Source organism: Quercus suber, unplaced genomic scaffold (assembly GCF_002906115.3).
Source record: "Quercus suber isolate HL8 unplaced genomic scaffold, Cork oak 2.0 scaffold_396, whole genome shotgun sequence".
NCBI classification, from domain to species: domain Eukaryota; kingdom Viridiplantae; phylum Streptophyta; class Magnoliopsida; order Fagales; family Fagaceae; genus Quercus; species Quercus suber.
Window position 1 is genome coordinate 62320 of NW_027069848.1, and position 13041 is coordinate 75360.

The 13041-nt window shown below is 37.4% G+C and overlaps 2 protein-coding genes across 2 annotated transcripts; both read left to right on the forward strand.

Moving 5' to 3' along the window:
• The first annotated feature begins 9741 nt into the window (after nt 1-9741).
• Nucleotides 9742-10644, forward strand: LOC112032452 (uncharacterized). Its single transcript, XM_024065209.2, has one exon. It carries the CDS (start codon nt 9742-9744, stop codon nt 10642-10644), a length of 903 nt encoding a protein of 300 aa, XP_023920977.2.
• A 253-nt stretch (nt 10645-10897) lies between these two features.
• LOC136062260 (uncharacterized) lies at nt 10898-11810 on the forward strand. The gene is made up of 2 exons (XM_065761103.1): nt 10898-11139; nt 11417-11810. Exons 1-2 carry the CDS (start codon nt 10898-10900, stop codon nt 11808-11810), a joined length of 636 nt encoding a protein of 211 aa, XP_065617175.1.
• Nucleotides 11811-13041: the final 1231 nt, after the last annotated feature.

Consider the following 13041-nt stretch of genomic DNA (forward strand, 5'->3'; position numbering starts at 1 on the left):
CAGCATTAGAATTCGTTCTTGATACACGCCTTAATCACATTGATTGAGCTCAGCCCCAGAAATCCTAGCATTGAATACAAACCACTCTAAAATCCCATCATTACCCAAAGAAGCAAGGCAGCCCCTAAAGTAAATCTTCTACTTCTGACCAAAAATCTTAGGAAGATTAACCTTGATTCATCACCTTTGATTAGTCCTGCGATTTTTGGATTCTTGTCAATTAATGCTTCTCTAAAGCTTCACTATAAAAACATAAGCAACTAACCAAAAAAATAGACGGCTACCCTCTGAAACTCTTGGTTTGTTTACTACTTTGCTCGTGGTTTAGCTTTCCTCAAACTCACCACTCATCATCTTTAGCCCACACTCATCTAATTTCAGATACTCTTTTTTCCTTTTCACACAATCAGAACCCATAAATGTTTCTCAATTAGTCACAAACAAACTACCACTCACAAAAAGCCTTGATCTTAATATTAATCCCATCTCACTCAAAAAAAGCTCACATTCATCTCATTCATGCCTTATAAATACACAGTCACCAAAATCTTAACTTAATACTTGCTGCACTGAGCTGGGGATCTTTCTCTCCTTTCACTCCATCTTATTTTTCCTCTTTTCTTTGTAACTATGGAGCCTTTAGTCCTTGTTTATTATTATTATGATGAAGGCCATAATGTTTTGGATATTATGAAAGTTTTCCCTTATGTTGACTTAATAATAATAAGAAAAACATATGATTTTTAACATGTAAACACACTTATTAACCTGGAATTACCCTACTGCTAGAGATAATACCATACCGCTAAAAGACTGATTTGAACTATGATGTTGTAAAAGGACTAACAATATAACAAACTAACAACAGTAACGTGTTTATTGTGCTTTATTGTTGTTTTTCTTGTTATGGTGCAGCCTCCATCTCTTGCTTGGGCAGACTTACACAACACCAAAAGTCTTTGGGCTTTATTTCAAGGGCTCATTGTCGAGTTTCGGCTTGGCTACTCCATATTCTATTTGGGAACATCAAAATTTTCCCCTCAACACTAAGAAATGTGAGCTTTGTGGCTCATTGTGTGATTTGTATGATTTGGTTAATCTTTAATCATTCATATCTATATCACTCTTTTTGAAGGGAATGACAAAAAAAATCCTATGAGAAAGGCATAAATAATTATTTCACCACTAAAACTCATTAATCATAAAACATATGTGTGCAATTCATAAAAGCTGTGCTCAATAAGGTGTAGCACTTGCACATTAAGAAAAAAATGTTTGGCTAACATAAATGGATATTTCTTTTCTCTCTCTTATATGCCGAGGCATGATATGCCTTTTTATACTTAAAAGAAAAATGTGCAAAGAACATGAAAAAACAAAAAGAATCAAAATGCTTTTATATAAGAGTGCAAGCGTGTTTTTAGGAAATGTGAGAGTTATATAATGTACCTTAAAGGTAATAGTCTCCATCAAACAATTACGATCGTGTGTTAATGATTCTTGATTCTCTTATATCATTATTTTCATATGATGAAAAACTTGTGCTTTTTTGCAAAAGTTTCACACACAACATGCAACCCTTTGCCACTCTTGATACTATTGTACATGTACAATTTAATTTGGCCATCACAAGGAATACATGTGGTAGTATAAGCTTACTAAATGATCTTAACTCATTTTTGAAAATAAAATTAGTTAGACTTGTTTAGTTTCAAATCCTAGAATGCTTTGCATCAGTTTTGTTATGTTTGAATGCTTAACATGCTTCTATGATGGTTTGGTATGGTATTTATCTTGTTTGCATTCATATCATGATACCTTTTCTCTGTTGAAAATTCATGTTTCTATGATTCTCGATACCAGCTCGATAGCAGTCTCAACACCTCTCGATACCTCTAGACACAAGTCTCTTCTATCGAGACTTTCTAGGTTTTTCTCGATACCTCTTGATACAGCCCGATAAATCAAGCCAAATTTCTAAACTCATTGTCTGCTCAATATCTGCTCGACATCTACCTCAATACATCAAAGTTTTTAGCCGTTGACACATCTCGATACGTTGAGCTTTTATTCTCTACACCTCCTCAATACCTTCTTGATCTATCAAGATGCTTGTTTCTATAAATACTCAAGGGTCAACCCTAATTAATAGGTCACAATCTGAATGACCCCCTGTGATTAACCCTAATTAATTAATTTAGCCAAGTAATTAATTAATCAATTAATCATGCAATTTTATGGAAGCACAAACAAATCACCAATCAACTAAATATGCAGCGGAAAATAAATAACACGGTGATTTGTTTACGAATGGGAAAAACCCTAATGACAAAAACCCCACCGGGTGATTTTCAGGTCACCACTCCCGAAACTCCACTATTATCAAATCAAGCGGTTACAAGTAAAGGAATCCCAAGTACCTTACCAACCTACAGTTGAACCCTTACCCCAATACCCAATTGGACTTGATCTGTAGCGACAGTTCCCTCCTTTGATGCACGGCTCCCAAGTACGTGACTAACCAATGCGAGGATCCAAGTACGCGACTTCAGAACACCAACTGAGGAAGAATGGTTGGCTACAAAGTTCTTCAGTTCATCCACTTGATGAATAGCAGGAAGATGCTTGGTTACAAAACCCTATGGTGCAAATACACAGCAACTTCTTGATGGAAGATGAACTAGGTCAAGAACTTCGTCTGTTGATCACAATTTGCTTAAACAGAGATTGCTCAATGATAATGCAACTTGTGTCACCCAAAACAGCTTTTAAAATAATCCTTTTATATGTTTAGGGTTAGAAGAAAAGAAGGCCCAAAAACATATTCACGGATCCCAATAAAATCTGATTGGAAATCTGACTTTTTAAATCTCGACAGATAGCAGGTGTCGATGTAGCTGTCGAGAGGTGTCGAGCTTTAAAAACTGTGCACTTCAACTTGCTTTCTCTTGGACAGACTTGATGACTTCAACACTTGACCTTGAAACATTGTTTCTTGAAGTATTAAAAACACCTAAAACTACCCAATTACAAGCAGAGTGCGTTTTGTCAAAGGATTAGTCAATTTACATAACTAAGTGACATATGTTCTTAAACAAGTTAAAACATATATGTCCTAACATCTATGATTCTCGATACCAGCTCGATAGCAGTCTCAACACCTCTCGATACCTCTAGACACAAGTCTCTTCTATCGAGACTTTCTAGGTTTTTCTCGATACCTCTTGATACAGCCCGATAAATCAAGCCAAATTTCTAAACTCATTGTCTGCTTGATATCTGCTCGACATCTACCTCAATACATCAAAGTTTTTAGCCGTTGACACATCTCGATACGTTGAGCTTTTATTCTCGACACCTCCTCGATACCTTCTTGATCTATCAAGATGCTTGTTTCTATAAATACTCAAGGGTCAACCCGGTTTTGTTCAAACTCAAATATCTTGACACTTCTCTTTTCTTTCTCACTCCAAAACCTTATTTCTCTCTAAAATCCTTCTTTCCTTCAAGTTTTCGGCCTATTTCAAGCTCAAGTCAGTTGGTGTAATATGACCCTTTGGTTCCCTATTTACCAAAATGGAGTAAGTCACTGAACTAATGCATTCCATAATCCAACCAATCCAAGTAGGATGAAAACCCTTTTTTTCCATAATTCATTGGAGAAAAATTCATTCCAATTTGTCATATACCTTGCTCATATCTAGCTTCAGCGCCATATGTCCTATCTTCCCAGTTTTCTTCATCTTCATATGATGGAGAGTCTCAAAGGCCACCAAAATGTTGTCCGAAATAGCTTTATCGGATTGAAAAGCACTTTGAGATTCAGAAATAATCTAAGGTAACACTCTTTTTAATTTGTTAGCTAAAACTTTAGAAACAAGTTTATAAAGAATATTACACAAAGCTATAGGGCAAAACTTAGTAACATATTCTAGACTTTTTACTTTAGGAATAAGAGTGATAAAAGTATGGTTCAAACCTAGCAAAATTGTTTTGGAATTTAGGCAAGAGAGAACCGCCTTAATAATATCATCTCTAATGCTATCCCAATAATGTTGGAAAAAAATAGGAGGCATGCCGTCTAGACCAGGAGCCTTAAGCCAGTTCCACATTAGCCTTGGTAAATTCCCCAATCAGATTTGAATTCATATCATCATCCACCTTGGTAAATTCTCCATTTGTTTTACATGTGGCATGTATCTTAATAGTAGTTTGTTATAATAGAAATTTAATTATTTACTTTTTAGAGTAATAGTTTACTTTAGTTGTTGTTGTTGTTGTTAGTATTATTCTTATTGAGTAATGCTACAGGCACAAACTATTTTACAACATTTTTACAAAATATTGATGTGGCCGACCTCTTATTGGTTTTCATCTAGGCCCACCATTAATATCACTTCTTCATTTGCCAATAATCATTCACCACATCAGGAGTTTGTAAATTTTTTTGTAAAATAGTTTGTATCTCTAACATTATTCTATTCCTATTATTATACATGGGCAATTCCAATATCATTAACTGTATTTGTATTATGCTCCTGTTATTAAGTTATTAAATGAAAGTAACTATAAGATAGGAAGAAAACTTTTTTTTTTGAAAAAGAGATGATTCAATTAGGGGTGACAATATTTGATATGGCCCACAAACACGTCATGGAATTAACAGGCTAACGAGTTTCGTGTCAAATTTATGTCAATCCAAAACAGATCCAATAAATAAACAGATCCAATTCGGGTTTACACACAAAACACACAATAACTCATCGTCTAACTCGAATTGCTAGTGACCAATTTTGCTAGTATACCCTTTCTAACCCTACTATATAATCATCTCTTTCTCCCTCTCTTCTATTTGGCCTTTGGGGGAGGTAGGGGTGTACATAGGTTGGGTTGAGAGGATTTTTTGACCCAACTCACCATGGTGGGTCAAAAAAAATTCAACCCAACTTAGTCCATCACATAAGTCCAACCCAACCCACATGGTGTGAGTTGGGGTTGGATTGAACCCATGGGTTGGACAATTTTTTTTATTACTATTATTATTAAATTGAGCAATATATATATATATATATATATCACACTTGCCACCTAAATTGATAAACAAAATATACATTAATATATAAACTAATATTCCAACTTAGTTGTAAACAAAATATGTTTAAGTATTCAACTGAATTGATAAACAAAATATAAATGAACTAGTATTTTAATTCATTTATAAAAAAATATACATGAGTTCCTAACTCAGTTATAAACAAAATATATCTAAAATTTTTAAATTTTTTTATTAATTATATAATGCATTTAAATAAATATTAAAAGAACTTATAGGATTTTATATTATATATGATAGTAGGAACCAAGCAAGTGCTCTACAGCTGGTTTTTTTAAAAAATTTATTAAATATATAATATATTTTAAACATATATTAAAATATGAGTGAGTTGGGTCGGGTTTGACCGGTTTGTAATTTTATGATCCAAACCCAACCCGACCTGCTATGAATTTTTTTTTTTTATAACTCAACTCAACCCACCAAACCCTAAAAATTGACCTAACCCGACAGGTTGGGTTGGATCGGGTCGGATTTGGCAGGTTGGCGGGTTTCATGCACACTCCTAAGGGGAGGGATGATACAAGTGTTAGCAGACTATACTGATTATTTAGTGGACTGGGCCATCTATATTGTACAGAACAAAAACTTGGGATATACTATACCGCAGTTGGGCCCAGTTAGAAAGGACCCAGCACAAACAATTTTTTCATAGTAATTTCACTTTCTGGTTTTTTTCTTTTCCCTACGGTCTGTGAACATAGAAAACGACTTGCATGTATTCCTCAGGTAATTTTCTTCACACATATGGCAATGGCATATATGTTTTGCATTGACACCCTACAACCCCACCAATGTGATGACCGCTAAATATCCCATCATTCATAATAAATCCTTGACTCAGAAGAGTGATGTTCTTATGAAAATCTTATAAAAGTCACATCCTCTCAATGTCTTTAGGCTACTAATGCAGTTAATGGCAGTTATATGTAATTTTCATTGGTCCAGCGTCATTGAAAGAGATGACTATGTTTTCCTTGCCGACAATAATTATGTATATAAAGATGAATTTTGAATAACTCTTTTTTTTTTTCTTTTCTTTTTTCTTTTTTTAAGTTAAGTTTATTTATTTATATATTGTGCGATTGGTTTATCTTTTTGTTAAAAACTTATTTGTTTAATTGTTGAAAATTAATAGAATTATTATAGTTCAATTTAGAAGAAGTAAGGTTTTGAAAACTTTTATATAGCCAAATAACTTAGAATGCTAATAATCCTATTCAATTTAGAAGAAGTAAGGTTTTGAAAACTTTTACATAGCCAAATAACTTAGAAAGCTAATAATCCTATCAGGATGTTTAGCAAACAAAATATGGGAAACGTCTTAATAAAATTTTGCATAACCAATTATTTATTTTCTTTTTTTAAAAAAACCGGTTTTATTAGCCTTTTTTTTTCTTATATTTTCAAAGAAATTGAATCATTTTTTTTTAATAAGAAGTAATGGAATCATCTAGTAGCTTAATTCGCTATAGTCATTCTAATTATTATTATTATTATTATTTTATTTATTTTATTTTTTTCTTTTGAGAGTCTATGACATGAGAGTAGATTTAACAAAAGGACATCAAATATTTACCATCATATATGATCCACATTAAAAGCTATTTTGAATTGTGTTTTCTTCAATTCTTTTCATAAAAATAATCACTGTGCCCTCGGTAAGAAGAACCTAGATTTAAATCTTCACTAATTGTAAGAAAAAAGAATATGAAACAAATAAGATATTCCAATTGACTCAATAGGAAGGAGCTCTATATTGTTTTGAAAATTTGCAATTACCCATTGTTCCCCGCCTACAAGAATTGTCATCACTTCATGTGGATCGCAATCTTATGATAAATGGTGACAGTTTCCATTGTACCTAGCTCCATAGATGTAATTGGTTAGAAATATTTGATAGTGACTCTGTACTGAAAAATATATTACAAGAAAAATTTGAACCACCAGTACCACCAATTTTATAAGTGTTGGGGTTTTCATTCTGAGAAAGCAAAAACAAAAGGTTGTGACTTTTGTGAGCCATAGCCACATGGGTCGAGGGGACCATGGACAGACCAAGAGTTCAATGCGTGCGTTTGCCACGCAAAAAGGGTCAGCCCACATAGGTATAGTAAGCAAAAAAGGACAGAATATCAGCATATACTGATCACTTCCAATCAAATCATACGGGCCTCAATAATGGTCCACTGCGTCCTTACAAAATCCAGTAAACAGTAAAGAATCAAGGAAGAATTTGCAAAATATGGCATTAACCATGTCTGTACGTAGCCAGGGACCTACTTTACAATTACATCAATACCAAAAATAAATTGGTACAATCACATACCTAGTGGATTTCCTTTGTCCTTAAACAACCAAGGGAGAAATTTGGAGTTACTATTTTTTTTTAAAAGAGAGTTTTAATTTATAGCGTCTGCTTTTGATAATATCTCTTTTTCATTAGACCAAGACACTAATCGGGATTTAGTGTAAGTCGAAGATTGAACCTCAAATCTTTTATATAACCATCATAGAAGGAGTTACTATTTTGGTTGCAAATGAAATTGAGATAAGTTCTGATAATTTATATTGGATTAAGGCATATGCCATCTTTGTCCTTGCAATTTAAAGTCATCCTGAAGATGTTCCATTTATTAAGCTAACAATATGAAATTTAAAGAAAAAATTAAAGTAATCAAACTCAGAAAATTTTGAAAAGAAAAATAATTAAGATAGGGAGAGAGGTAAACCGCAAACTGTAAACCAGTCTTCCCAACAAATTCCTAACCCAAGGCATTTTATAATTAAAACCTCCAATCTAAATGTATCCTATATAATGGCCTGTTTGGTAAGAGTTTTTAAATATAATTTTTTTTTTTTGCAATCTATAAAATAGTGAATCACACACTTGAATTTATTGTTTGGCTAATATTTTCTAAATACAATTTTCAAAAAATTGTATCATATTTTCCTGGTTAAGAATATATTTTGAAAACGACTAAGGGGGTGTTTTCAGGATATAGAAAATGTTTTTAATGACATAATTGTAAATAAATTGAAAATATTGGACTCCATATATTTATCCAAACTCTTCTTTATCTCTTAAATTAAGGAGCTTATTTTTATCACAAAAAGAATTCCCACACTTCAAATTTGAAACTTATCATTAAAAAAAAAAAAAAACATGAGCTCTATTTCCTTATCATTATCCAAATAATAATAATAATCTATAGATTCTACACATTACTTTTTGTAATTTTTTTTAAAAAATCTCAAAAATAGAAAAAGTCTCCCAAACAATTATTTTTTGTTTTTAGTATTTTGAAAATTGTTCTTAAAAGTGAGAGCCAAACACGTTGTAGGGATAAGGGCCCAAAATTATATTTTGGGCCTTGGGCCTTATCTGTGGATGTGGGCATGTCCGAGGAGGGATAAACAGTTATGAGGAATTTCAGTTTAGAGTCTCATAGATAAGAAAGGAGTGGAGGGCGGTCCGAGGAGGAATTCTTCCTCGGCTATGACAATTACGGCTTAGATATGTATTCCAGTAATGGACGTGACCTTCATAGGAACTCCATTGATAGGGACGCACCTCATGAGCATGCGAGAAGGATGGAAACCCAAAAATATCTGGAGAAAAGTTGCTACCACCGCATTAAATGCACTGCAGCTACTTTTCTGGCCTCATTTATGTGGAGAAGACCCCTGAACAGTGCTACCTTGGCTACCGCAACTCATAGTATGCCAGAGGGGGTGTCTGATGGAACGGGCACTTGAGTAAGGGCTCAAATGATCAACAAGAGTAGGGTCAAGATGGTTTAATGGGATCTATATAATGCAAGAGACCCTCCATGAGAAAAGGATCAGAAAATCAAGAGAGAAATACTGTAGCAATCTAGAACCAAACTTGTAATCAAATCTCGGAAGCAATATACTAGAATCAGTCTCCTCAGATTTGGCCAAGGACCTTTTTTTTTTAGTAAATGTCTATCATCCTTTTTTCTTCATCATTAAAATCTATTAGCTTGTTGCTTAATTCACTAAAGCCCAGTTCTTCAACTCGCTCTCTACAAATTTATTACTTTGGGCTGTTTAGGCTTAAGTCCATACTCCTTTTGGGCCAGGAGTTCAAATTAGGTCCTTACAATTGGCGCCATTTGTGGGAAGAACTTGTGTAATAGTGAGTGCAACGGCTAACGATGGTAGGTTCAGGTCCACAACAGGCAGAATCCATAGGATCCTAACATGAAAATCCTTTTGTCAACCTCAAACATAGAAGGGACCGAGAGAGAAGCGTGCACACTGTCCAATCTAGTAAGAGTTGCTCACGGGGTAAAAGCTATCTCTCCCATGAGGAAGGTACCAAAGCCCTGCAATTGGAAGTTGACCAGCTAAAGAGAAAGCTGCGCCATGCACAACAAAAACAAACCCCCTCCAGCTCTGACGCTTCCTCTGATGATAAAGAGGATGCCAGTTATAGGCGAAGGTTGAGGACCCCACCTAGTGAGTCTTTCTCCTACGATGAGGAGTGCCACCACAAACATAGTCGTAGGAGTCCACCTCGTAAAGGTCTAGGAAATGACGCTATGAGCAGGGCGTTGAACTAGATTTCCAAGTCACCCTTCACGTGCAAGATTGAAGTGGCGATGCTTCCTTGGCGTTTCTACCAGCCAATGTTCACCATCTACAATGGTCGAATAGACCCTGTGGAGCATGTGAGCCACTTCAGCAAGAGGATGGCAATGCACGCCAAAAACGAGGCCCTGATGTGCAAAATTTTTCCTTCCAGCTTGGGACCTATGGCGATGAGGTGGTTTGACGACTTGAGGGCAGGTTCCATTAATTCCTTCAAGGAGCTCACTCAAGTGTTTGGGGCCCACTTTATAACATGCAACAGGGTCCCTCTGCCTCTAGCCTCCCTATTGTCTCCGTCCATGAGGGAAGGAGAAACTCTGAAAACATATTCGGACAGATATTGGGAGATGTTCAACGAGATAGACAGTGACTTTGACGATGTCGCCGTTAGCACTTTCAAGCTCAAACTGCCAGCCGAACATGGCCTAAGGAAATCATTAACTGGGAAACCAGTTACCAGTATATGCCAACTTATGGATCGAATTGACAAGTATAAAAAGGTTGAGGAAAACCAACTGCAAGGGAAAAGAAAGGAAAAGGTTGTCCTTCATGAGAGAATAGATTTCAGGTTGGACCGATACAGTAACAACCGGTCAAGAAGAGATTTTAATGGGCAGTCAATATCTACTAGTACTCACGCGGTCAATGCTGTGTTTCGAGAACCAGTACAACAGGTTCTAGAGAAGATTAAGCACGAGCCATTCTTCAAATGGCCAAATAAGATGGCAGGAAACCCCGTAAGGCGCAACCAAAACCTTTACTGCCAGTACCACCAAGAGCCTGAAGACCCCACCGAAAACTATAGGAACTTGTGGGACCACTTAGACCAGCTGGTCCAAGAAGGAGAATTGAAGAACCTCTTACACCATTCCAGTGGCCAGGGGAACCAGACTGGCCAAGAACCACGAAGATGATCCTACGAGACCTCCTTTAGGCACTATAAATGTTATTATTGTCGCTCCAGGGACGACCGGGTCCTGCCCTTCCAAGATAATGATTGTTGCTTGGCTACCTGCCGAGGACTCAAATTTTAAGCCAAAGAGAGCTAAAGTAAACGCTCGACTAGCATTGAGTTTTGCAGAGGAAGATAAGGTTGGAGCCATACAGCCCCACGATGATGCTCTGGTGGTCACGCTCAGGATTGAGGGCTATGACTGAAAAAGGGTAATGGTGGATCAAGGCAGTGACGCTGAGATCATGTACCCCGATTTGTACAAAGGGCTGAACCTGAGACCTGAGGACTTAACGGCCTACAGTTCTCTTCTAGTAAGTTTTGACGAGAAGGTTGTCATTTTGACAGGTCAGATCAGGCTACCCATACAGACTAGCTCAGAAGTAGTGGAAATAGACTTCATCGTGGTGGATGCATATTCCCCCACACCGCCATTGTGGGCAAGACCTAGCTTCATGTTCTAGGGGTTGTCTCCTCTACCCTACACTAAAAGGTGAAATACCCGTCAGGGGATCAGATTGAAGAGATTGTTGGGAGTCAATTCGCGGCTAGACAATGCCAGTGGCCGCCATGTGGCATCGGCCCAAGGTTGAGTCCTCGGCCCATACTGAAGAAGGTTTATAAAATTTAAGAGCTCCGACGTTGCCTATTGATGGGTCAGCCGAGGAGGCGAAATGTGAGGATTTGGTAAAGGTTGTTATTGGTGACGACCTGTAGAAGTTCTTTTAGATCAGAGCTCAGCTGCCCACTCTAGAGAAGGAAGAGTTGTTGGAGTTTCTTAGAAGAAACGTTGACGTGTTTGCCTGGAATGCTTACGAGGCCCCAGGGGTGGATCCGAGCTTCATCTGTCATCATCTAAATGTTAATCCCACTGTCACTCCCAAGAAGCAACCTCTTCGGTGCTCGTCCGAGAACCACTCAAAAGCTGTCAGAGATGAGGTGAAAAAGCTCAAGCAGGTAGGGGCTATCAAGGAGGTGTTTTACCCTGAGTGGTTGGCCAATACTGTAGTGGTAAAGAAGAAGAGTGGGAAGTGGCGAGTGTGTGTGGACTTCACAGTGTGTGTGGTGGATGCAACCGTAGGCCATCCTCAGATGAGCTTCTTAGACGCCTTTCAGGGATACCGCTAAATACCGCTCGCCCTGGAAGATCAAGAAAAGACTGCTTTTGTCACTCCCACCGGAAACTACCATTACAAAGTGATGCCATTCGATTTGAAGAATGCGAGGGCCACCTATCAAAGGATGATGACTAGGATGTTTGAACTGCAGTTAGGTAAGAGCATTGAGGTCTATATAGATGACATGGTGGTAAAAAACAAGGTAGTGTCCGAGCACTTGAGAGACCTCGAGAGCATTTTTGAAGTTCTGAGGAAACATAAGTTGTGCCTCAACGCTTCCAAGTGTTCCTTTGGTGTGGGATCAGACAAATTCCTAGGCTACATGGTAACCCATTACGGAATTGAAGTTAACCCCGACCAGATTAAAGTAATCAACAGTTTACAACCACCTCGGAATCCCAAGGAAGTTCAGAAATTGGCCGAAATGACTACTGCCCTAAACCGGTTTATCTCACGGTCAGCGGATAGGTGCCGACCTTTCTTCCTACTAATGAATAAATGGAAGGGGTTTGAGTAGACCGAGGAGTGTGCCTTGACCTTCCAATAGCTTAAAGATTATCTCTTTCAGCCTCCTATCATGTCCAGGCCTGAGGTTGACGAAGTCCTATTCGCTTATATTGCTGTGGCCCCTCATGCTATAAGCTTGGTCCTGATATGAGTTAATGGCAACACACAAAGGCTAGTTTATTATGTGAGCAGGTCACTACATGAAGCCGAGATCCATTATCTGCCGCTGGAAAAAGCTATTTTGGCAGTGGTACACGCCACATGCAAACTCCCCTACTAATTTCAGGCACACACGATTATTGTCCTAACTTAGCTCCTGCTTAGAGCTCTGCTCCAGAGCACTGTTTACATGGGGAAGATTGCTAAATGGGCCACGATCCTAGGGGCTTTCGACATCAAATACATGCTTCACACCTTTGTCAAGGAATAAGTCCTCGCAAATCTGGTAGCCGAGTTTGCTGAATTCCCGATAGAAGAAGAAACGGAAACACAATCTATAGATGGTAAATTGGTTGGCATGATCTCCCAACAAGGCCCTCTATCCTAGGAAGTGTACGTTGATGGTGCAGCAAATTAGAAGGTTTCGGAGTGGGGTTAGTACTAGTATCCCCCAAAAGGATCACCATCGAGAAATCGTTAAGATTGGGATTCTCGACCACCAATAACAAAGCTGAGTATGAGGCTCTGCTGATGGGAATGGTCATGGTTCAAAGGATGGGAAGAAAAGCAATAAA